Source organism: Dermacentor andersoni, chromosome 4 (genome assembly GCF_023375885.2).
Source record: "Dermacentor andersoni chromosome 4, qqDerAnde1_hic_scaffold, whole genome shotgun sequence".
Lineage (NCBI taxonomy): Eukaryota > Metazoa > Arthropoda > Arachnida > Ixodida > Ixodidae > Dermacentor > Dermacentor andersoni.
Window position 1 is genome coordinate 48,518,008 of NC_092817.1, and position 26,656 is coordinate 48,544,663.

Consider the following 26,656-nt stretch of genomic DNA (forward strand, 5'->3'; position numbering starts at 1 on the left):
GAATAGTCGTCGACTAATGAACAGCCGTTATCATAATTAATATAAAACGATGTTATCATCCTAATATTTGTATAGTTAGCAAGCTTATGTCGCTACATAGTACGTTATGAAGCGTTGTTTATTAAAAGCCCAAATGGAGCATTAGGTGCAAATAAGTGGTCTCCTCCCATGCACATGACTCTTCAGAGAGTGCGAATGATAGCTGCATAACCTGTAAAGTATGGCTACCTAAGCCACGCGTAGCCTGCTCCACAACGCAAGTTTTCATGTTTTATGTCTACGCTCGGCCCGCGGTAGTCAAAGTTAACTGTACTCTTCTCCAATTTCATGTTTAATTTGGCACAGTTGACGCTTAGAAATATTCGAAAAGTATTTGAAAAATATTCGCATTTACGAATAGCAACTATTAGACTCGAAGACAGAACCGAATAGGACACTATTCGACTCGTTACTCGAAAGTTTCTAATGTTCGCACACCGCTAATTAAACGTAATTTCCCGCACATTTGCGACTACCGTGGAAGAACCCTCCGCTACCCGAATGCTCAACCAGAAAAATTGCCCAGTGTTTGTAGCAACTGCCATTGGCCTATCTTTATGATGCGTAACTAAAACGAAAGAATTGCGTCTACGTCGTGGGCTGCCGCACTGGTAGAAAGGGCGGGGGATGATAGCTGAGCTGCATTTTTTTTTTTAGTTCCATCACTTGTGCGCGGTTATTGCCGCAGTCTCGCACGTGTTGCTGAGCAGCGATGAAATAGCTAGTGCAATATTATGCGCAGTAGCTCTCAGATTGTTCCTGGCTCATGGGCAATGAGTTCGCTAGGCCTTTACGGCAATTTCTACAGTTTCTGCACTTTCAGCGAGCGATCACCTTTAGAGAAGCAGGAAACGTTAGTCAGTGGTGCCTCTACAATTCGAGTCTCCTTCGTTTGTTTAGGTGACGTTCTGAGGTGACGAAGCCGAGACACACAGCTATTTCTTCCTGCTTTCTTTTTTCTATGGCCCTTTCGCTTCTTGTCACTTATTGTACTCGTTTACAGACTTCTTTATAGCCTTCCCTTATAGACTTTTTTTTATCTCGGTGCTGGTTCATGGCTAAGCTGTAGTGCGTGACGCGAGCGAATCATTTTACCGAGCGCTCAAGAAGCCAGGCACGGTATTCTTCAGGCACAGTAATCTTCGCAGGAGCATAAGATTCTGCCGAGTGGCTTTCTTTACGAAGTAGTTTGCTTCTCGCACCGTAATGGCCTACACCGCCTCGCGTGATGTCTGCGGTTGCGTCGAGACCCTTCGACACGATATCCCTATGACTTTCCTCGCTACAGTGTACAGAGACGTTTGCTCGCGACTGCGCTGGCTCACTTTGACCAATTACCATTGTCAGCGTAAACCATCTTGGAATGCCGACTTCATAAGCCTTCGCATTTGAGGGCGACGAAAGCATTCCGACACTTCTTAAAACCAACGGGTATGCACAAGCGGCTGTAGCCTGAATTGGTGCTCGTCGTGCTACAAGTGACCCTGGGCTCTAATGCTGTGTAGTCATAGTGACCGGCTGTGAATGTGTGTCTGTGATACCTATCTCTTCCTTTCTCTCTACCTTTTCAATCTTTTTTACCTTCCCTTCCCCCGTTGCCTAGTCTAGGGTGGCGAAGCAGATTTTCCCTCCCGATTACCCTCCCTGCTTTTTCCTTTCTTCGCTATCTCAACCGCCGATCTGTGGATCCAGAATTCCAATTTAAGATTGTGCGCGGCGACATATTGTTTCATCAATTATACGAATTCTTGCGAAGCTCCCCGGGATTTGAGTGACGGGCATCGGTGGAGACACCGGCAGGCATCCAAACGACGAGGGGAGAAAATCCACAACTGTCGCTGCAAATTTGGCTCAAGTAGAACTGCGTTACCACAAGTAATTTGAAACCGCAATAAAGAAACCATCCTTTGCGAAACCACACACAGTATCATTGTAACATAGCGGTGGCAGCCTAGCCACCGTCATGTACGAAGGAAACGTTGACAATCCAAACGTGAGTCGAGAGCCACATGCAGGCGTTTATTGCACGCATATATAACTAAAGAGGAAAGGGGAACGTAGGTTGGAAATTTACACTAATGCCAAACTTCGCGCATGCGCTCTGAGAGCGCGTACAGGGCGCAGAGGGTTGATATCATGCCACATCTTGCTAGAATTATTATTATGCGTGTGTAAATAAAAATGATCACAACAAAAAAGAAGGAGAAAAAGCTGGCAACTACCACCTGGAATGGCCAAACGTCCATATTCTCTGGAAGGAAAAAACGGTAAAACTTTATTCAGGTGACATAAAAAAATAGAGTGAGTAAGTGCATGAGGTATACTCTCAATACCGAATGCAAGTCGGTTGAACAGTCTTGAGGAAATATCTACAGCAAGCTTCATGATGCTCGATTACATGGTGTTTCATTCGTTATTTTTAGAACCATTTCTATTTTTATTTAAATGAAGTGAGAACGGATGGCTCACCGACTGTCATATAAGACAGGAGAAACACGAACCTTGGCTATTTCACATCTTCAAAATGTAGAAGAAAAAAAAACAGTAGAGCGTAGAACACATTGCTTTACCGACGCCGACAACACGATTAGTAACATTTCTCAGAACTATAGTGACAGAGGAACTCGTATGTTCTTATACTGATTATCATTATTTACGTGCTTCAGAAGAAGCACCGTTTAAAGTCCATAAGCTAAACTGTGTCTATCAAAAGGATGCCGTACTATTATTCCTTTTTTTCTTCTGTTTCTTCTATACTGGTTTTCTTCCTTCCGATATATGCCTCTTTGTTTGTGTTCAGCTTCTTCATGGCGTCGCTGTTCTGTACACTCTCCTTCCACTATGTGTGGTTGTTAATGTAAAAAAACATTCCAATTTGATTTGCGATCTTCTCTGACTCTCTCAGGTCGCAAATACTTACACCGACCAGAGCTTCAATGACCTTCACTTTCGGCGCGGCTTAATCATACAGCTGCATTCTTGCTACGTTGCAAGTTAAGATTAGCGCTTTTTCCAAAAATGTTGCTTACGATTTACAGTGCACGCAGAATTTCATTACATCTTCTTCCTTCCTTCTTGAGCACTAAACTAGCGCAAATAATGCAGCGAGACATCAGGCCAGCGCATCACATCTGCCGTCTTCTTTATTTTTTTTCGAATAATGAAATCTGCATTAGAAACACGTAGAAAACAGCGCTTTTGTCAGGCCTTTTATTTAACGTCAAACGAGCGAGGCTCACCATTTTTCTAAAGCGGGAAAGTTCACCTGAACTTCATTGTTTCTAACCCTGTCGTCAGCAAGCATCACGTGCTTCAAATCAGGCCACGGTATACGGCGGTGCCGGTCTCGTGTGCACACGCTGACGGATGCGCTTTCCGTATACGCCGCTAATGGCATTCCCGGAGGCGTTAATTTGTAAGAGCGCGTGAAAGAGTGCCTTACACGTTAACGAGTTGCAGCCACAACGCCCTAGGGAGTCGGCCACAGCGCCATGAAACAATAATAGCGAGTGGAGCGCTTGAATGCCCGAACGATGTGCCCCCCGCCCACGCACGCTGGCTACAAGGCTTAGCCATTCTACAGGGGCTGATGCGTGACATCGGCTTCAAGCGTGATGCTTCGCTGGCCTTCCTTTCAATTACCATTGGCGCTCTCTTCTAAACGAAACCTAACCTCGGGCTCTACTATTTGTGCCTTTTTTTCCCCTTCCGTTCCTGCGGGTCTGGTATGTGCTTACTGGCGAACTCTATTCTTTGATGTTGCTATAGTCTTTATGACCTGTAGTCTTATTATTCCTTTCCTCTTGATTTCTATTCAACCAATCCTAAACTTCTGTCTCTATCCCCTCCTTTCAAAAGAGTAGGCAGGCGCTGTGCCCCATTTCAGTGGCAGTGGTCAGCCTGCTCCCTCCCCATTTCCCTCTTTGTCCTTCGTACATGTGTCTCATATCGATAATAAATATCTGCACATCCCGCGAAATGTGGGAATGGGTTTAGCTGAAGCTTTCGTTGGTGTTTATAAAGAACGCCGTTCCTGCTTAAGGACCATTTTCAAGTAGACACCCCAAAACCGAGTTGCAGACTTAGTCGGAAAATTACTCGGCAGTCCAATGGCACGACGTGGCTCCACATCCTGATGAAGGTAGCTAGGGTGTCGGCCACAGCGTTATGAAACGATAATAGTGAGCATGCACGCTTGATTGCCGGGACGATGTGGCCCTTGCCCACGATGAGGTTCCATATATCCCGGCTGCTAAATGAAAACGCACAGTGCCTTGCGATGGAGCGACCGAGGTCATATACTGTACAGCTGTCATTGCGCAAAGTCGTATTTCCGAAACCCTCAATAGATTCTTATTCCGCCACAAAAATACATTACATGTGGAGAAACGCTTTCATTAAGCGACGTCCGAACGCTTTATCTAACATTATATCCATGAACAGGAACATTTCAGACAAATTTCTGCCGTTGCCGTCACCATGATGTTCTGTATATATTTATGCATATGTGTCAAATAGGCTTATCGGCACGCCGTATATGCATGGTAGATGCTATACCATTCAACCAAAAAAGTCTTGATGTAAGTCCTTGACTGAAGCAATTCTTAGAAATTCGCGAAATATATGGCGCGATCAAAAGTCATGAAATATTTCATGCATGGCGCATTACTTTCTAGATTATATTTCCTTAGACTATTAATAACAAAGGCCTAACAATGTTGGTGCCCGAAATCAGATAGTGGTGCAACATCAGTGGTGCCACTTTTTTACAGGCAGTGTAGGGGATTCATTTTTTATGACTCTAAAAAAATCACCTAGGTGTCTGCACAAAGCTCGTAGAAATCGTACCGGATATAGTAAAGCGTTTCCAAAGTCTTGTGTATATTTCGGCAAGTGCCAAGACGGATTCCTATACACACGGACAACTTTCGGCGGCACTGAAGGAAAAGCTGCGGAGAAAGCAAGCGCACAAGTCAGACCACTCCTTAAAAAAAATCCCATATTCTCATTCGCGTTACCTTAAGGTAGGAAAAATGGAGAAAACGTAAATGCCTTATTTACAACCACAAATACACAAGCGTGTATCAAATTAAACTTATTTTTTCTCCGTTTCTTCCTCGCACTTTCGCAAATTCGAAATGGTTGCGCATGGAAGTTACGCTCATTGAGTACCTGATCCACGAAGTCGAAAGCGCTGCCAAACTCTGCCGTACTATTTGGCGCAGTCACACAAGTGCAGAAGTTTCGGCCCACTGGGTTAACTCTTCATAGCCACAGGGACGTTGTCCGCACATATAGGACTTCTGAAGGATGCGATAACTCGCTTTTACAGCTTCACTGTCTTGGATATACGAGCCGCTTGGATGGCAATACACCTACGAAGGAATGTTTGGTTAGCCGTCAGTCACGTTTTCATTCAGCGCTACATTTTTGTGGCCGCCATTAGTCGGAACGTACAAAAGCAGTCTGTGTCTTCATATGGATGCATCGTGACCAAATGTACTGAACTCCAGTGTATACAAAGGAAGCATTCTTGTTAACTATATCTAGTGTTCCTGCTGCCCATGTCACCTCACCGTTCCGTCGTATTACTGCAACTTGTGAATTTTTAGCCCTGTCACGTCTTGGAGCGGTTTCACTCCAAAGCGCAAACATAAAGCGTCACGCAGAGAGCTAGATGCAAGCGTGACTGCGCACGTTAAAAAATAACCGCGATGATGTTCTGAAAGAGCAGAAGGGGATTTGGTGCGTTTCGTAGAGTCACCGCATCAATGATCGGTCGCCGTCCTTGCAGTCCTAATTCTCAGCCTTATCCTCACTGAGCATCTTGAGCATTTCAACCCCGGGAAATCACCCACATGCCGTGCCTCCATTGACGCGTATGGCCGGCGGGCCGTAGATTCAAATATGGCATCGCAGTTAGAGCATGCAGGCATTCCGTCATTTAGGAATCGTTGCCGGGTTTATGAGCGCAGCGGATGTTCGGTCGCTAGCACGTCGCTCACACCGCAATCCGTTGCATTTGAAACGTTTTGTTAATGACAGATATCGAGAGGCAAGAGAACGAGACACGTCTCACTCGAGTATGCCTCACCGACATTTCATTATCTGAGGACACGATCGATAAAAAAGAACAAAGAAATCAAATCGCTGTCAGCAGTGCTTTCAAATCGATCGCCGGCTGGTCCTCAAATGACGATTGATGATCACTACAAAAAAAAAAAAAAAAAGGCGGGGGGGGGAGGGGGCGTAAGCTGAGCAGATTTGTTCGACCTTACATAATCACGCTGTGATTTCCAGTGAAGATTGGCGCATGCGCATTGAAAGGGGAAGATACGATGAAGGCGAACGGCGAGGAGGTAAAAAAGAAAAGAAAATATGCCGGCTCGCAAGGCTACGCAGTTAACGCCGGCAAATGCGTCATGTTGGCAGTAATGGCATCAGATTACCCTACAAGAACTAACGCAATGCTACAGGCTGAATAATAGCTTGTTTGAAGAGTCAAGAACATGTAAATGTTGGTAGCTTTTATTATTCTTCCATTCATTGGCGGTAAAACGTTGTTTTTACGATGAATCTTTTTTTTTCTGTTGTTTATCGAATCCGCATGTTTGACCATGAGTCTAACCCTAGGAGCATATATTTCACTGCATACGGATCCCTCCAGATTCGAATTAATGAACAAACGCGGCATTTTTTTTTTGCATTGTGTGATAAATGAAAACACAGCACGGTAACAAAATATTCTTTAGGTAGTCTCGAAGAAAATCTGTAGGCGCATTAATGAAGTTTACAGAACGTCTACGGAGATATAGTGTAGTGTCTATGACACGACTTTGTCCAAACAACCCGGATTTGTAATATGGTACGTACTATTAAACCGTTGGATGTAGACAACATTTGCTTTTATATGCAATCTTTGGACACGATATGGTCCGTGCGCTTAATTCGAGCCCCTGCCTGTGCTGCCTATTACAATACGCTTAGGCGTATTTTTTATTCTTCACCTCTGTTGCGCTCTCACTAACGGTGTCGTACGCTTTCTCCTGCTCATATTTCATTGTCCCTTCTCCCATTCTTCCCTGTGGCTGCCACTGTAAAACAGTTGCTATCATACGGTTAACCTCTCGGCCTTTCCCTTCATTCCTCACCATCTCCCATATCGTCGGAGGGATATATATAACAGAAGGCAAATAAGTACACTGCAACTCTATAAAACACGTGCAGACGTTACAAAATAACTTTTTAAGGGCGCATCCTTAATACCACGCACACTGTACAACATTGAAAAGTAACGGTGACGTTAGATTTCCATGAAAATCATCACTGGTTCGCTCAAGCGTGGCCACGCAAGGTAGTACGCAAAACCGATGACAGCATTTTGTTCTATGGTTGAAATTATGATTCATTTACGGTTCTGTTGTAAAAAAGAAAAGCGATGTCGTTCTGGAAGTTAACCTGTGTTGAAGAAGCAAAACGATTGGAACGTGCAAGATGAGTTCATTACATCGAAGGTTGTCATCTTTACGGATTCCCGTGCTGCCCTTAGCAGGTTACAACGCAGTGAGCTTGATTGTCCACTTGTGCGCAGCATTAATGACTCTGCGAGCAAAATTGCATCACGTGGGGTATCTCTCGTTGCTCAATGGATACCCTCACACGTAGGAATCGCCGGCAATGAAGAGGCTGATCGGCTCGCTTCAAGTTGCGTTCATAACAACTGTGACTGCCCAGAAATTTTGTGCAAGCTTGATGACGCTCGTCTGCTGATTCGTCGCCACCTACTCAAGCAGCATCCAGATCAGCGCGTCGCAAATGGAACGTTCCCGCCCCGTCTTCGTGGTCGAGGCTTGCCTCGTCGCGCTAGAGCACAACTGCTCAAGCTGAGGGTTGGTTGCGTGAACGTGCACGAACGTTTATACAGACAAGGGCGTGCGGAAAGTCCATTGTGTACGTCTTGTGGCTGCTACGAGACACTTCAGCACCTTATATTTGAGTGTCCCGCTTTCAGTGCGCAGCGCATGTCGCTAGTGAGAAACTATCATCTCCTTGGCCTGCGGTGTGCGACACTCGAGGAATGTTTATACCCCAGTGGCTGTGCATCTAAACGTGATCAGGCCCATCGCGCCCTACTAACCTTTATAGAACTAACTAACTTGGGTTCACGTTTGTAGCAATAACATTCTATAGTAGCGTGTCCTTCAGTGACCGACTCTACTGTGTGTGATCAGTACTGTACCCTAACGCTTCTTCCTTCGAAGATGGGAGGTGGCGGGTTCAAACACCTTATAGTGTACATTGTGAACCGACTACCGGTGAAACGGTGATAACGTGCAGCTTTACTTGGCGTCTCATCGTGGAGAACACAATTAGCCGCATAGCGAACTAGCCATGGATGTTGTTGATAATTGTGGAGGCTGTTCGACGCGGCGTCACTTTAACTCCGGCTGCAGAGTTCTACTTTAGTCTTTAGATTTGACCTGTTTGCAGTGTTCTACTTTGGTCTTTAGATTTGTCCTGTTGCTCTTCCTTTCCTCTTTCCTTTATCCTCCCCTCCTTCCTATCTTCCATTTCTGTGTTGCTGTCACCTCCCTTCAGAAGAGTAGGCAGGCGTTGTGCCCCTTCCGGTGGCAGTTGCCAGCCTGCTCCTCGCTTTCCCTTTCCTGATACCTGTGTATATGTGTATGTGTTCAAAACAAATAATAATAATAATTGGAAGATGGGATATGCCGACGGTGTGACGTATTTCCTCTATTTTTTCATCGTTATTCTTCAGAACGTCTTTATTCCATCGTTCGGCACGACAGAGAAAAATGTGTTCCTGAGCCCCCCCGCGCTCCTACATTAACAGCGGACTCGCCCGCCCTCCCGAAACAGCAGCAGCAGTAGTGGAATTTTCCCAGCTAATGTTGTTGCCGTATATGGTTCAACAACATGAAGCCGATGGCGAGCGCTGTACACCAGGTTAAGGTCCGGACGAGGAAATATAAAAAAAAAATAAATCCACGAGAGTTCGCTGTGGAGCGACAACAACGGCTTGCACTTAGGCAGGTCCTGCTTTGAGCTTCTTTTTTTTCGGTCTTTTTCTTTGTCATAAATACAAAACTTTATTGCAACTGCGGCATTGTTGTTTCCCAGGGTCGACCATTTTCTTTGCGAGCATTTGTTTCCAACCACTCAGCGGAAAATTTTGCGCCGAGTTGAAAACATGACAGCCACCCACACTCCAGGAAGGGCGAACACGGAAGGAAACGTTCTCACACTAAAAGCGTTCGTGCCAGGCAATAGCGATGTAGGACATATTAGCGAAGGTGACCAGCCGATGAAAAACAGAACTTACGGACGAAGAGCTTTGTGAATTCAGCCCCAGATTCCTTACCCGACTAGCTCGAAGAAGAAGTCTCGCGTAACGGGGAAAATGGAAATGACAGTACATGTTCACATACGTTCACGTTTAAGGTTCCTGGTGCGATTGGTTTCGATGGAAATTTACGTCTGAAGAGGGTAGAGGCTCGGGCAAGTTGGTAATATCTGGCAGAATGAGCGGACCGCAGAAGACGTGGAGGCACAAAGGAAAACACACACAACGCCCATTTCTAGCAGAGTTTACTGGCGATGCAATGACTATGTATATGGAGGCGTGCGTAGAAAGAAATGAAAACAAGCGAAGGCATATTATTCATTAAGATGAAAATATCACTCCAATGGGGGCGTGTAAACAATTCACAAGGCCCACGTAATACCTTCAGAACTATGTAAGTATGTAAGCTTACTTGATGCGAGCTCAATAAAAAGGGAACTAAGGCATGTAATATCAGGCTTCCTAATGTAGTCAGCTTCTATGATTTCGGAAACCGACTGCCGTGATATACAGCAGAACGTGTGTCCTCTTTTCTCTGTCACCGTCTTCTGCGCTGTGCTAGCTTTGCCAAAGTTACCTGGACAAGTGAACATCTAACCCCTCGGCAGAGGTAAAAAATAAAATGCATAACAGTTTATTTTGTTCCAACTTAAACATTGGGTTATGTTGGCGTTATCACTGCAAGTGGCAAATTTTCTTCGTCAAGAAATTGACGTGGACGCAGTGAACTTAGTTTAGATCCGCCGGTAGCTTGCGACAGTGCTGTAGCGGTGTAACGATGTTTCCAGTTGCTTCCTGTGTAAAACTCCTCTTTTGAGCCTTCTACCGCACTATGGCAAGATGATTAGCATGAGGAAACAACAATTGTAGAGAGAAATATTGACAGACAAAGCCGTTCCTACTGAAGTACTATTACGAGCTATATTATATATATATATATATATATATATATATATATATATATATATATATATATATATATATATATATATATATATATATATATAAATCCACGAGGCATTGAAGGTGCTTTTGTCTCTTTTTAGAATGAATGATCTGCGCGAACGCTAAGCTTTGACTGTATGAAGTAGTTCTTGGCAGTGTATGCAGAGTAATTTCCTCTTATTATTATTCTGTATTATCATATCTCTGTGTGCATCACTGTATGAATGCTGCCCTACAGGTGGCAGGAGCTCGGTCAAGCTGCTATAGAGCAGCTGTTTCTCCTGCGCCCTATTTTCGAGGTATGTTGTACGTAACAAGACGAGATTGATTGATTGATTGATTGATTGATTGATTGATTGATTGATTGATTGATTGATTGATTGATTGATTGATTGATTGATTGATTGATTGATTGATTGATTGAAGAGTGTGCTGTTCCAATGCTGGAATTCGAACGTAATCATGAAATCCCTCACTGTTCCCAGCAAGATTCCCAGCAAGGAAATGTTTTCCATCATCTTCCTGTAAGTATACACAAAGAAGTTGCATCATAACTCGCTTGCCTGCACAGCTGGGTCAAAGAAGAAACTTAATTATCGATCGTGTTTGCAAGTTCCAAGGATGTCGCGTTTATGGTTTTTGGTTTTTGAGTTCTCGTACAGAAGATAGCTTATACGTAATTTTTGTTTACGAGCCATCGGTGGAATTTCAATTTTTAATTTTAATTTAGGTTTATTCAGGCAACATTAGAACATGCCCACGAAAGTCGACATAAGGAGTCAATCTCTGCATGCCTCCTGACAAAGGTCAACAACACGGGTAGTAAACTGGACGCCAGTCACTAATTAGGCAACAGAGGATTGTAAAAAGTTTGGTTAGACACAAGAGACACCAAAAAATGCGCGAAGTATGCCAAGAATGCTAGTCGCATTAAAATATCTACCGGAATACATAAAACATAGTGATTAGTATAATTCGTTTTGCCATGGAAGAGCGAGACATATACAATAGCACATATCGAGTGGCCCATGGCAAGGTGGCGTGAAAGAGGATCATTGAAGAGCGGCACCTACACAGTTTCAGATACCCAGTGGCCCAAATTGTGCTGAAAGAAGTTCATTTAACCGCGGCACATAAGGAGTGTCAGGTAACCAGTGTCACATAACGAGTGACTGAAGCTGGTCCGTCGGTTGGTCAAACGCTCTCCTCATTTACATGAGGCTTTGTTTGCTTTCAAAGCGAATAGCATTACTTACCTAGACAGGCCTTTCCTATCTAATTGGCTCACATGAGGCAAGGAGCGCGCATAAATAAATAGATAGGGTTCCGGTGGGGTTTTGTTCGGCATATTGACGCGAAAGCGTCAAATGGCCCATTGGGAGAAAAAGCCGGCGTCTGTCCTATGTAAAAGCGAAACGCCACCTAAACTCACATTGCCGTCGGCTGCGACGCCACATCAGGAGCCGCACTGGCTGCGCCTCGACGGAGCATAGCGGGTGAAAGGGCACACCTGCTGCCCGCGATAGCGCGTCAGGTGTCGCGTGAGGGGAGAGGGCATCGTCGCGACGCCACGTCACCTTCGCTCTCGCTTTCGGCACGAGCGCCCCTCGACGGAGAACAGCGGCAGAGCGGGCCAAAGGGAACACCTGCTGCGGCGTTAGCACGCCAGGGGTTGCGCAAGACGATAGGCATTGCTGTGACGCGTTGCCCGACGGGCATCGCCGCGTCGGTTGCATGCGGCGTTGGCATCGCAGGCTGCTGCTACTTGTCGCTTCGGACAGTACGTACCGCAAGGTACATATTACTAGCCGCGCAAAAGTCGAAGTACCGCTCAGCGCCGTTTAATTGTACACGAATGCTTTCGCATTCACAACTCATTAGAAGTGTTTAGTTGTACCCGGCTCTTGTGTTACTGTATCTCTATGCGAACACGTTGCTTTGACGTGCCCAGTGCTTGCGGATTTGTGTCGTCGCGTCACTGTTGAAGTGGGTGCACCCCGAAAACTTTTGATAAATGGTGGAGGCTTAGTGCAAGAAGGATGTAGAATAGAAATAATTATTTTTCTGTTATTTGGTCTAGACGTACATAATCAGTGCGTATGCATCATATCAGATGGGAAGCTTTGGCGGTTTTCGAGACCTCGCCTGACAGACAAGCGATGTGGAGGTGGCCTGAAAAATGTTGGACCAAGTCGGGGAGGGCTGATTGCTGAAATGAAATAGAACCAGTTTGGAATAGTTTATGTTATAGTGCGCATGCATGATTCGGGCGTTTCAAGAGAATATTCAAAAGTGATTCTTTTCCTTTCCTTTTTTTTGTCGCGTTGAAAGTTGCGTGGTAGAATATTTCAAGCGCTTTTTTTTTTTCGTCGCAGTCATTCTTCCGTCCATCCGTCCCTCTAGCCTTTCCTGACTCGAAGTTACGAGTGCACAATGGGACGTCAAGTTACGTATCATACGGGTGCAACTAGAAGTTCACTTATTTTTCTCCTCTTTCTGAGCGTGTGTGCGTCGTACGGGCTGCTCTAAGGCTCGCCACCTAATGTCTGTATATAAGCTCTCACGCCACCTCGTATAATATATGTGCGTATGTGCGTGTGTGCGTGCTGAATCGTTCTTTAAATTGACTCGCCCCGCTTCCGTCTCCCTATTGTATTTTCTCACCGTCTGGCAGCGCTCGTCGCCGAACGAGGAGCTAGTTTTTCTGTAGAGAGCGCTGACGTCTTATTGCGCTGGCATTTAAATGCACTCCCTATCCGCTACCGTGCGCGCCAGGGCGCTCATGCCTTTCCTTCTTGCTTTTTTTTTTGTGGGAGGCTTCGCGTTGTGCGGTGTTCGCCTAATCTCCTTCGAGTCCCCCCCTTCCCTAGCTTCAGTAGTGCATGCGTGCAGCGAGCTGGTGTGCTTTCCGCCCGTGCCACGAAAAGCGCACACGGTCGGCAGCAACGGTTCAGATATTCTGAGTATAGCTTTGAAGTCGCGTTCCTTGCACGCGAACGAAGCTTGGAAACGCTGACTGCGCTCCATTTCTTAAGTGTGGATCTTTCCATTCCTTCGTCTACGGCCCCTTAGTGCGGAGAAGCCACATTCGACATATTCATGGGGTCCACGCACCACTGAAGTATATAAATCTGAGTTCGCGCTGCCTTAGTAATAAACACGTTTTGTGAAGATATATGGGTCAACAGAAAAGGAGAAAAACAGAGGTGCAGTGCGGTTGGCTACCATAAAGGGGTACGAGAGAATGTGTCCTGCTACTGTTGTTAAGAGGAACTATCATGGGATGCGCTAAGGGACACCGAATAATGAGAAAAAGTCAGTCATATCAGACCTTGCACACCGTTCGTGTATTTTAGCGCATCCCCGCGCAGTATGGGCTGCCAACTCTACCTAGAAACAGAGCTAGCAAGAGGAAGCTTAGTTAAGGTTTCTCCCGCGACGCAGCTTAATGTGCACGGGCTGTACGTTTTCTAGTAGGTTTAGAAAAAGGGCGCGCAGTAAGAGTTACCTCAGACTCCGATTCTCCTCCTAAACCTCCGCGATAAGCGCCATTCAGGATCTCTACTCGCCCCCGTTACAGCGCGCTGTAAAAAACGAGACTACAGCGCTTGTCCGAGAAAACAGGGGCTGAATTCACAAAGCTTTTCTTTAGTAAGTGATCTTTCCCGTTGGCCTGCGGTCTTCGCTAATGATATGTCCAGTGTCAGGATCGGCTAAAATTATTCTTTACGAGCCATTCTAGCGTAAGAGCTCTTCGTGAATTCGGGCCCACATCCATGATGAATGTTGATGATGGCTCTCGAAATTTTGTATCGAACTTTTCCTTGAAGTAGCCATTTGCAATATTTAGTAGGCATTGCAGAACTCTACACCGGCAGCCACGCGAGGAACGCTTTGGCGACGACGTTGCAGTAATACATTGATTTTTAAATAAACAAGATACCGCCAAAAAGCCCGTTTCACGAGATGCGGGGTTTAGGAGGTGCCATCCTGTTTTCGTAACGGATTAGGCCACCTATGTAAGCTCTCGGTCCCACGTTGCCTATCTGCGCGGTTTGCACTTGCGCTAAGCACTTGGCTTTCCCTCCAGTGAGCTTGGTTCGCGGCGGTTGCATGGCGTATGGTTTATCAGGACCGGGGCAGGAGAAGGGAGGCGGGAGGGGGGGGGGAGGGGGGAGGCGATGTGCACACGTGGCTGGCGCTGTCACGGGAAAGCCTCCCGACAGAAACCAATTACGCCAAGCAATTTTCCAAGAGCCAACACGACAGGAACCGCTACATTGATATCTGCTCTGCGTGGCGAACGTAGAGCGCAAGGCGACAGGCGGCTTATAACGCAGGAATACCGAGCAGCTATAGTGCCGGCACGATTCAAACAGAATTTTGGACGAAGTGATCCTGTTACTGAGTGTTTGTTCTTCTTCACCGGGATTTTATGGAAATTCTCGCTTTATTTCGGGGAATACTGCTCCTTGCTGGACGGGAATGGAAGTGGAGCCACCACATTTAGCGGCGCCCGCGACGGCAGCCTCAAGGAAGCGGAACTGCCTCTCGAGCGACAGTGAGGCTACCTTGATAGGCTCGACGACGACAGCTCCGACGACGACTACGTGACTGTGCTGCGTCAGAAAGCAAAGCAGTGGATGCTCAGGGCCTCTGTGGGCACATCTGCTATGAAGACTCCACAGAGTTCGCCGAAGTACACCATCCTTTTCTTACTTGCGCTAGCTTCCGACCACACGAGGCTCCTCAACAGGCAAGTTCCATTGGTTGAACTCGCGAGACTGTTGTCAAATGGCATTGAAGACGTCAGAGTCAACTCTTGGAAGAATGTTGTTGCAGTAGACATCGCTCAAGCGTCGGTGGTACCCTCTGTGCGCGCTGTCACTGTCCTCGGTGGCATGAACGTTCGTACCATCATCTCGCTGGGTAAAGAGGCTACTACAGGCGTCGTATGTGACATTGATCCGGTCTTCTCGGGCGAGGATTTATCACTTTTAATTAAGTCTGCCAATCATGGGACCCAAATACTACAGGTGGCCCGTCTCAGAAATTCAAGGTGTGTAAAAATCGTCTTTAAAGGTGACTGCCTTCCGTCGCATCTCAAGCAAGGTCGTTTCCGACAGGCTGTCCGGCCATTTGTTCCCAAGCGACTTCAGTGCAGAAAATGCCAGAAATTTGGCCACGTGAGCGCAGCCTCTAGAAAGTCTAAGATGCGTTCCCGCTGTGCAGCACAACACTCTGTAGACAACTGCCAGGCTAAAACTTATAAGTGTGCAAACTGTCACGGACCCCCGACGCCTCAGAAAAGGAATGTCCAAGAGTTAAGAGGGAACTCTACCTCTTGAAGAAAATGGTGAGGGACCAGTCGGCTCATTGAGAAACACAGGCTGACGTCAGGCGACGTCGTTCTCGTCGCAGACGCTCAACAAGGAATTCTGCTCTTCGCACACAGAATACACGTGCCATAAAGCCTCTTACTATTGAATCCACTCCACCACCACTGCCGAATGTGTCCAAACCGTGTATTTATATTGGAGAAGCTGAAAAGAATGCCATGGATGAAACATGGCCACCACTGCCAAGGATAAGCCCTGTGGATAAACCACAAGGAGCGGCATCACAATGCTCCACCGCTCACCCAGATGAGCTGACATAGCATGACCTCCGAATTGTAACAATGTTCAAGTCTTTGATAAGTGCTATTCAGACGCTTGTGGGCAACCAGAATGCGCCAACAGCTTGAAGTGCAGTGCAAATGTAGGATGCCCTCAGCCCAGTGTTTGCAAATCTTGCGTAAGCACAATGGCTCTTCTACTGCTTTCACTCCGTGATCAAGTGCGTAGTGCGACGATTTTCTAGTGGAATGCCAGAGGACTTAAATCACGGATCCCATGCTCCCGCCAATATGTTTCTGCCAGCCGATTTCCTGTAGTGAGAATGTGTTAACCAAACGTGTCAAAAGCGCTAAGGCTCTATGGGTACGAAGTCTTTATGGCGTCGAGGTGCGGGGAATCCAGCAAAGTGATTGTTTACATCCGCACAGAACTAACCTACATTTCCCACTCGCTGCGACCTCATGATGACAACCATACGTGTGTCTCCGCATTACAAAGAGTAAAGAGGCCTCCACCCTTCTCGGCGCCTACAGCTCCCCATCCAGTCTATTCGACGGCGACCAACTGCGAGACATCCTGGTGGTGACTTCTGTACCCTGGATTATAACTGCTGACTTTAATGCTCAATTTGGTTTGGGGAAGCTCCAGAAAGGATTCCAGGAGCCGGAAACTTGTGGAATTTGGTTCCGACCACTAACTCTGCATTATGAACGATGGCAGTCCAATGTACTTGCGTGGCTCGACTTTTAGCAGTTGCTTAGATTTGGTTTTGGTGTCACGGCATCTTGGTCAAAATGTTCGATGGTTCTCTGATATCGAGACTCATGGGAGTGGCCATATTCCCACCTACTTAAGAATCACGTGGTTTGGAAGCGTCTCCTTTATTACTTGCCAAAAAATAAGGTGGTCAACATATAAGACAAACGTAGAAGAGGCATGCAGAGAAGGATTTGCCTGCATCATTAAGGACCTCATTACAAGTGCGCTTGAAGTGCCTAAGTACACCTTCACGTAAACAACAAAACGTACGGATATTGATATGGAACTTCAGCGACTTCGAACGATTCGTAGAAGGGCCGAGAGGCGATACAGGCGCACCAAGTCAATTCATGACCTTAGAGTCGCTCGACGTATGCAGAAGAAAATCCAATGTTGTATGGGCAAGCTGGAGGAACAACGATGGAACACGTTCTGCAAATCACTTGACCTCCGCAAGCCACTGTCTATCACATGGAGAACGTTGCGCGGGTTTTACTCGTCTCCACAACAACGACATCCATTCTGCGCTCTAGCCGTTCATTAAGGCAGCTCGCAGCTTGATATAGCGGAAGATTTCTGTGCGAAGATTGCGGGTAGTGTGGTTACCATCAACAGCGAAATTCGAGGCGAGGTTGCTACGACACGCTTCCCAGTATTGAATGTGTCTTTCTCCCTTGAGGAATTGGATGCCGCTCTGGCCACATGCAGGCGCTCATCGTCGCCAGGCCCTGATGGTATCACCTACGCTGTTTTATGTCGCCTATAGGTAAAGATGGCCGAGGCCAAATTCTGGAATGTCACAACCAGTCATGGAATGATGGCATCGTTCCTGAGCGGTGGAAGTCCAGCCGCTTGATGCCTCTCCTGAAGCCTGGAAAGTCGCCACTTGACCTAGCATCCTACCGACCCATTGCGCTGTCCAGCAGTGTTGAAAAGGTCAGCGAAAGAATGCTTCTCACACGCCTAGAGTGCTATCCTGAGCGCCACAAAATATACCCCGAAGCCGTGGCTGGGTTTAGAAGAGACCCCTCCTCTGTTGACAACGTCATCGACCTTGTGACGTTTGTGCAACAAGAAAAACACCGCAAACATGGCATCTGTGCTTCAACTATAGAGGACGATCTACCTAGGATACTTGGGATATAGCACGCAAATGCTGTCCAATGCTAACAAAACTAACATACATATCCCACAGAGCATTCAAGGCCAAGCCCTTCGAACCTGTCTGGGGCTACCTTGAAGTGCTTCAACCGTAGCAACAACTGTCACCGCGAGAGACCGTCCAGTAATGGCTTATATAGCTGTCGACGCACTCCGGGCGCATGTTCGCCATATATTGGGCATTGGCCAAGAAGCCGACGGTTAAAGGTTAAAAGTGATAGGGAAGGGGAGAGAAAAAAACTTAAACGTAAAATTAAATCGGGATGAAGTACAACGTTCACGTTAATAAAAAGATGGATATACGTGGCAGATATAGCAATATTTTTTTGTAATTATATATAAACAGAAAATATTGTTTTACGCCTGATTCCGCCGATGCCACTGCTCGCGCACCGTCAGCGTGCTGGTAGTGTGCTCGTTGTCTTTTGTGACCGGATCAATGTGGCCCGCAGTGGTGCGCTACAGCTTCATCGTCACCATCATCATCAGCCTATTCTTTTTTCGCTATCTCTTGTTACTGCTGTCGTGTGCTAGCTGATTGCAAGTTGCGCCTGCAAATTCCGTAATTTCATCACCCCACCTAATTTTCGGTCGTCCTCGACTGCGCTTCGCTTCCTTTGGCACCCATTCTTTAATTCTATACGGTCCACTGGTTATCTACCCTACGCATTACATGGCATGCTCAGCTCCATTCTCTTAGTGGCAATTAGAATATCGGCTACCCCCGTTTGCTCTCTGATCCAGACTGCTCTCTCGCTGTCTCTTAAGGTTCCGCCTAACATTTTTCGTTCCATCGCTTTTTGCGTGGTCCTTAACTTGTTCTCGAGGACCTTTGTTAACTTCCAAGCTTATGCCTGATAAGTTAGCACCGGCAGAGAGTAATAATTGTACACTTTTCAAAGACAATGGTAACCTCCCAGACAAGGTTTGGTAGTGCCTGTCGGATGCAGCCCAACCCATTTGTATACTTTTGTAAGTTTCCTTCTCATGATCAGCGTCTCACGCGAGTAATTGATCTAGATAAACATACTCCTGCACACACACTGGAGGCTGACTGGTAATCGTCAATTCTTGTGCCCTTGCCAGGCTATTGAACATTTCCTTTGTCTTCTGAATATCAACCTACAGCTCCACTCTTACACTTTCTTGGTTTAGATCCTTAATTATTTGTTGTAATTCACCCCCAGTGTTGCTGAGCAGGACAATGTAATCTGTAAACAGAAGGTTGCTGACATATTCGCCGTTGATCTGAGTCTTCCCAGTCTAATAGCTGGAACACTTCTTGTAAGCATACAGTGAACAGTATTAGGCAAATTGTGTCTCCTTGCCTGACGCCTCTTTGATGGGTAGTTTTCTATCCTTGCGGAGAATTGAGGTGGCTGTGGAATCTTTGTATGTATTTCCTAAGATGTTCACGTATGCCTCCTGTACTCCATTATTGCTGGTATCTCTACTGAATCAAATTTATTGTTATAATCTATGAAAGTCATATGGAGAGGTTAACTGGGCTCCGCAGAGAGAGAGAGAGAGAGAGAGAAGTTTATTTACAGAAAGCAGAGAGGTCGGCTTGAGCTATAACTTTCTCTGGCCTGCTACTCTACACTGGGGAAAAGGGACGGGGAGGGGAACGGACTGATGGATGATGATGATGGTATAAGGAAGAGATGCGTATATACAAATTCACAGAGTTGTAGCATCTCTAAAGCCGTGCGTCCAGCCCAGTGGCTTGGAGAAAAGCGATAGTGGGACCTGTTACCAGGGCGGCGCTATTTGCATTAGGCCAAGGACCTAAAAGAAACTCGCCTGATAGCGGCCTCTTATGGATCTTTGGCGCTCTGCAGAATTCTTGCAGTATTGCTTACAGAACAGCAATTACAGTCAAAATGCTGCACTGGTTGCAATCAGCGCGCTCAAGCGCAACAGGAAGCGAACAGCTCGCTACCGTGAGTTTGTACTGCTAGTTGCGAAAGATTTCGACATCGAGAAACGGAGCCCAACTCCAGATTGATCCAACGTCGAATTATCGAAGTGGCCGTTTGCGAACCGAGCACTGCCTTCGCCAATCGGCGCGAACAAATACGAAAAAGTGAAAACAATATTGCGGAAGACAAAGAATCCCCTTCCCCTCTCCTCACACCAATAAGGTTCGCGGCAAGTAATTCCTCCGGGACCAGGCGCAATCCAGCACGCAAGCGCCGAGCGGGACCAGCAGGCGCTGTCTTTACGTGGAGATGCGGAAGCGGCGATTGCTCTAGACGCAGAGCAGCCGTGCTTCGATCGCCCAGAAAGTTAATTTCCCGAGAGCGGAAAGCTGCGATAAGTTGGCGCGAGCTGCTCAGAACTATGCATGCGCCGGGTCGCAGACTTCTATTTAGGGCAAACATTATCGTTGGAAGCCGCGGTCGCTTAGCGTTCTCGTTATTTTCCTTAAGACGCCTGAAGAAAAATAGGTTACAGGAGACGACGGGAATTGATTGTCACGTAGTCGCTCCTAGTTTATTAACGAACGCTAAATTATGAACGGCTGTCACTAATAGGAGATGTCGTGCTGAATGATGTACATTCAGAAGTAGCATCTCGCGTAATAAAGAATTTTTTTTTCTCGAAGGCTGGCAGAAGCCCGCCATTTATTATATCCAATAGACGTGGTATGGAAATACCCGCCTGTGCTATGGCCACCAGGTGACGTCACTTACGATTGATGGACTGATTTTACAAGGCATTTATTTGCAAGTGCGCTTTGCTATTAGCTGTCCGCTTACGCTAACAATTTGCACAAACAGCTCGATTTGCAGGCATCCGCTTTTGAAATCCTTTCTAACGTAAACACTTTTTTAGTGGGTACGAGCCACTAAAAGACGCCGGTTATGTTACTGTTCTTTAGTACGGTCAACAACGACTAAGACCAACCTAGACTGTCTTTTTTCCTTGCAAAAGCGAGTGGTGCGTGCAATCGGAAATTTAGAACTTTTGGAAAACACTACACCTTCTTTTTAAATCAAATAAAGTACTGCATGTTCATAATTTGTATAAATATAAGCTGGCCCTAGAAATTTTGCACCCCCCCCCCCCCCCCCAGCACCAAACAACACCTTTCCAAATCAAATATCAAGTGAAACCTGGTCCGTACTGCCTACGAAAAAATTTAATACCCAGGTCATGTTCGCGTACATAATATCGCGATCAAAAACTAAGTTTTATGATACCAGACCTACTACACGAATATCTGGGAATAGCTGAAGCACTCGTTACAGCTACATCCGTGAAGAGTTTCAGAAAAGTCCTCAGAAATGTTTTTCTTAATACAAGCTAGTTGGTTTCCGCTTACTCTGTAAGTCTTTGCTTTTCATTGTGAAAGTCCGATATATTTTCTGCACCCGGACGACTTCTGCTTCGGCATACCTGTATCACGTATTTGATCGTATCTCTATTGATGTTATTGATGTAAAAAAAAAAGAAAGAAAGAACAGTTATTGATGTCTAAGTTTTACCGTGTCTAAAATTGCCGCTTTTCTATTCTATGCTTTTTGTTATTAATTTATGTGCTTGTGTAACCGCAGCTGCCAAAGGTGGCGAGGCCCAGTCAGGCACGTTCATTGCCTTTTGTCGCATCCCCCAAGGCATTTCTGTAAGGAATGTCTTGAACAAAGAAAGAAAGAAAGAAAGAAAGAAAGGAAGAAGTTTCTCGAGTGTAGGCTTTGGTGGAGTAAATATTAGCTGCCTTGACACAGAAGATGCGGTGGCCAGGCGAAAAATTTTGCCGGCTCACCAGCAAGCCAAGCATTGTCAGTCTTACAACCTGATCTTGCTTGTGCATCATTATGCACATTTTTTTTAAAATTGAAGCATTATTTGCATCATTCCAAACACTTCGCAATTGACAGGTTCATGTCTCGCCTCATTTAGCGCCTCTTTATTGAACAAACGAACAAACAAACAAAATAAATAAATAAATAAATAAATAAACTCGCAACATCCCGATGCTCTAACCATGTCGTCAGCGTCGTTGCCTTCTTGCTGCTGTCGTCACACCCACACCGGCGCCAGATGCACAGTTGCTCCCTTTATGCATACATGTTGATAAGTTCGGTAATGCTTTACTGAATCGCAAACGATACTGGATAAGAAACTATCTTTAACATGAGCACGGACATGAACATGAACGGAACGTTTATCTGGTACTTGACATAAGTGCTTGACATAAAGGCAAGCGAATGTCTCACATTTTTTAGATGGAAAATAGTAAAGCAATCACAGAGATGCAAGGAAAAAGGAGGCAAAACATATACAGTGCATCAGTGGGCGCTGGAGTACACTGGTATTTTTTAAAAAATGTTCTTCTTTAGTTACCTTACAGCTTATTATAATTATCTGAAACATGTGTGCACTTAGTATAAACAGCAAAAAATTCACTCATAGGAGTGATTAAAGTTAATGCATTTCTCAGGAAGGCAAATTTTGAAGCCTTGGCCGTGATGGTATTCACATTTTAAGCTGTGTGTTGAGCTAAGGACAGCAAATATGTTGAAAAGGATAACTTATGGGCTCCTTTCAATCAGGAACATATTTATAGAGTGGTTATTTGCGAGATTAGGGATTTGTTGCTTTATTTGATCAGCGCTATGATTTGTTTCTGTTTTCTCCGTAAGGTACTTGGCGCGTATAAAATCGGAGCTGTGCTCTTTTCAAATGCAACTAACGAAGAATGCGTCTGCTTCAGTTTGCTTTTGATTCGCACATCATCTATTACCGCAGAATTTGGGATTTATATTCCTACTTTTTTTCTTTCTTTGCCATTTTTATCGTCTTGATTCCACGTTTCGTCATAAAAACCGCGCGACCGCACACGTATTCAGAGTCGTATACAGTTATTTGCAGAGTGGTTCTCACCAGAAGTAGTACTGGTACTTTTTTCTCGCATCTTTCTGTAGTTTGCAGCAACGATTTCTAGCGCGAGTGCTAGGAAGAAATCGGCGAAGAGAAACATAGTTTCATGCTGTGACGTCGCGTGTAAGTTTACCTTGTGCGTGCGTGCAAGTGCAATGCGCAAAGCGCACGCTATTTTTGCGCATACAGAATCTCTATCGACCTACCTACCGACCTACCGACGTACCTACGACCGACCAACCGACCAACTCATTAGAAATGTTGGCAGCTTTTGTCGCAGGCTTTTGGATGTTTGATTTATACTATAGATTGTATTACTCTCACCAAGCTGCGCTTTGATTACTAAGCCCAGGCAAAAAAAAAAAAAAAAAAAACACACACACACACAGACGAATGCATCTACCGCTTCGAACAACCTTCGGCAGGTAATACAAAGAAGCTCGCTTTTTTCTCCTTCCTATGGAGTCTGCTTGTCGACAAGATTTACGCTGCCGTGGAGAGTGCCTGAAATTGCTTTTGAAACAATGAAACCAACGTAAGTGTTGCCTCAAGCTCCAGACGTACCGTTCGGTTGCTTGTCAATACAATGTTAGGTATTGGAACCTCGTAACAGTGCATTTCGGTGTGTATCAGCAGTTCTCGGTTTCATAAATGCCATATATTATGCACTATCAACAACCAGCTTTACTCGAATAGGGGCGGTTGATTGATTGATTGATTGATTGATTGATTGATTGATTGATTGATTGATTGATTGATTGATTGATTGATTGATTGATTGATTGATTGATTGATTGATTGATTGATCTTCTCGTTTTTCCTCCCTTTTGATTGCATGTCTTCGGCCTTGCCACGGCAGCGGTGTCTGTCTCGGTATCGGTGTGGACGCTGGTGTCGATCTCGCTGGAGCGTTTCTTCGCCATCGTGCGGCCTTTGCAGTCCCGGCGCTGGCAGACCGTGTCGCACGCGTACCGCGTCATCGCCGTAGTCTGGGCGCTCTCGCTCGTCCACGTGGCTCCCATCGCCGTCCTGAGCCAGCTCATACCCACGAGGACAGCAGGTACGTCTCGTCGCTCACCGCTTCCGCTAACGCTCTCTTCGTTCGGTGACTATCCATGAGAGTTTAGCATTTGACGATTCAATTCAGAAAGCTTTTCATTCGAGCGACATGTGTGTCATCGGCCAGCCGCCTTCACTAATACGTTTGTCACACGATGCACTTTCGATCGCTGTGGAGCCCAATCGGGATCGAATGTTTGGTCGCGATTTCCTCTGTTGAGCAAGCTGCGGGAGGTATCCATTTACAGCCGAGAAATTCAATGTAGATCGGGCTCAATCAGGATCGAAAGCGGGCATGTGACGCCAGTTTAAGATATATACTTTTACGGAGTTGAATATTCAAAACAGCGTATTTACCAAAAGAGTGCGTAGATCTATAATATAGCAGCCAGGGCTAATGATAGGAGGCTTGTCAGCTTTCCCTCAGTGTAACGGTGCAGCCTATCTTGGTGGATGGGAAATTAATCGTGTGGTAAGAAGAGTAGAAATATTGTTTTTAATGAATATAAAGTTAAACTACATGACCTGGAGTTTTGAAATGAAAGAACGATACAGATATGCGTTGAATAATAATAACTAAATAAGTATTGCTGTATAAAATGAGAATGGTAGAAAGAAGAAACTTAGCCTCCAAATATTTTTATTTCGATAGTCATGTCGGAAAATGGTATTAGAAACATTCATGCACCTAAAACCTAGAGCGGTAGCACCAAGCTTTACGACTACAGGAACAATGACAAGTTCAATCCAAGATTTCGAAAATAATTTTCCAACAGTGTTTTCCTTTTAACTAAGAAACGACTACATGTTAAAAAGAAGTGTAGACATTGTCTTGCATTATATAAATATCACAAAGGAGACGGAGCCAGAACGGAACTGTGTAGGTAAACGTTGAGTTTGAGACTCGACAATAAAGTCTCATAAGCAAGCCTTTAAGCTTTTTAGTGCGGCATCACTACTATTCCAAAGAAAATTGCGATGTAGAAAGCCAGAATACGGCAATGATGATTTCTCAGTGTTATTGATAGCGTCAAATTTTCTCTTGACTGTGCCATGATGACGTTGATATTACACAGGGATCACATAACCATAACGGTTTGCCACCACGACAAAGTCAGAAGATTCATTTAGGACGAAACTATTGCGGCCTGACACCTACGCCGAACGAACGAAGCGAAGGGTACATATCCCGGGATAAAAATAAAGAACAGCAACTAAGGGTTTCGATAAACTTGACGTGATTAATGATTGTAGATAAGTACCGCCGTATCTGAACCGATTTTTCCGTCTAGCCGAGTCTTCACGTTTTGCTCAAACTTCTCCTTGAAAAAGTTGTTACCGTGAGCAGTCGCCCACCTTAGAGGCGGTATTCCATGTGAATGCGGCCTTAGGGCAGACGCATCATCAGCAATGTTAGCCCACGCCGATAAGAAACAGTTCTCACAAACGGACAACTTTGTGAGTTTCGCCTTTCTTTTGGAATAATTTTTTACAGGACTGGGAGCTGTGAAGCACGCTTCGGTGCTTGAGACAGTGCTCAGGCTGTGCTTGAGATTATGTGCGTGATTATGCTAGAGCGAGTGACACTTTGGCTGAAAGGAGCCTGTAACCCAAGGACACGTGCAATTTGCACGATCGCGCTCCTGACTGGTTGACGCAGACCGTAGCCTCTACAACAATGCAACATTCTATATGGAGGAAATGTTGAGGAAAATGAGTGCTTAGAGTTATAATATCCGTTAGTTTGAGTTCACGACAGAACTTCGTGACAAAATGCGAACCTGTTAGCCTTCAGTTGGTCGGGATTTTTCGCCTCCGCGTGCCAGTTCTTGCACACACAAGAACAAACGGCAGCAGGAAGGCTTTGTGTTTGGATTATAGCATAAGAGAATTATTGTTTTCTCGTATGTATTCGAGTTACAATCTGATGTAATAGTGTTTGCAGGTGGTGGTGCAAGTCGTACTCTACACACGTTGTGATGCATTTTACTTTGAGAAAATCAATTAGTTCAATAAAGCACTTGCGCCAGGTGAAGGGCCCGCTAGAATGACCATGTATGCTGCAGTTCCGCACGGCTGTGTGAGCACGTGACGAACGTCACCGTACGACGCATCTGTCCTTGATGCGTGGGAGCTCTGCTCGTCGCATCTGTTGCACAGCGTGTGTTCGGGCCTTAATCGACATAACGGCAAACACTGTTCAAAATGTTACAGTGACGATTCACTTCGCGAACGCGAATTACGCGCAAGCGTATGGACGCCGCGACAATGCACTGCTGCGTCGAGGTACGAACGGAAAGGACGCGACCGCGGTCATTACATTTCGCCTAAAGCTTCGCTTCATGTCCACTTTCACAGGGTGGAATGGAGGCGGATTCCTTGTGTCAGCAAAACTTCGCACTCGGACACGAGAAATCCCTATCGAATAGAGGCAAATAGCTTCGCTGTAAAATATAGCCAAGCTATATTTACATCCCCGGGCGAAAGAGTTCAGACAGCTGCGGGTGCGACCACCACGAGACCGCCACCATACGCGTGCCCATGCGTCCTAGACCTCTCTCATAAGTATTCGCTAGCCTGCCGCACATTCTGCCTTTTACGAACGCTAGCATTTTACCACATCAGGGTGGCGCCTCCACGTCATAGCGTGCCCAGCAACCCACGCCCCTCGGCGAAAGACATCGCTTCTAGAAAATATAGGTTAACCCGCAAGAATAAAGAAAGTACACATGTTGTAACTCGTCTCCTGTGTTACAGAACAGGACAATGTCCTCTGCAAACTGAAGGTTGCTGAGATATACGCCGTTGATCCTCACTCCTGAGCTTT

At 45.7% G+C, this 26,656-nt stretch overlaps 1 protein-coding gene and 1 long non-coding RNA gene across 2 annotated transcripts in view; one reads left to right on the forward strand and one right to left on the reverse strand.

The window, feature by feature from the left end:
• Window positions 1-26,656, forward strand: part of LOC126536662 (cholecystokinin receptor type A-like) — a 288,019-nt gene that overhangs the window by 218,000 nt on the left and 43,363 nt on the right. Inside the window, exon 3 of the mRNA XM_050183690.2 lies at window positions 23,630-23,830. Within this exon, the coding sequence (XP_050039647.1) occupies window positions 23,630-23,830 (201 nt within the window). The remainder of the gene's footprint in view (window positions 1-23,629; window positions 23,831-26,656) is intronic.
• The window catches only part of LOC129386190 (uncharacterized), a 245,090-nt gene continuing 220,293 nt past the window's right edge, over window positions 1,860-26,656 (reverse strand). The window contains exon 4 of the long non-coding RNA XR_011893841.1: window positions 1,860-2,290. This is a non-coding gene — a long non-coding RNA (uncharacterized lncRNA). The remainder of the gene's footprint in view (window positions 2,291-26,656) is intronic.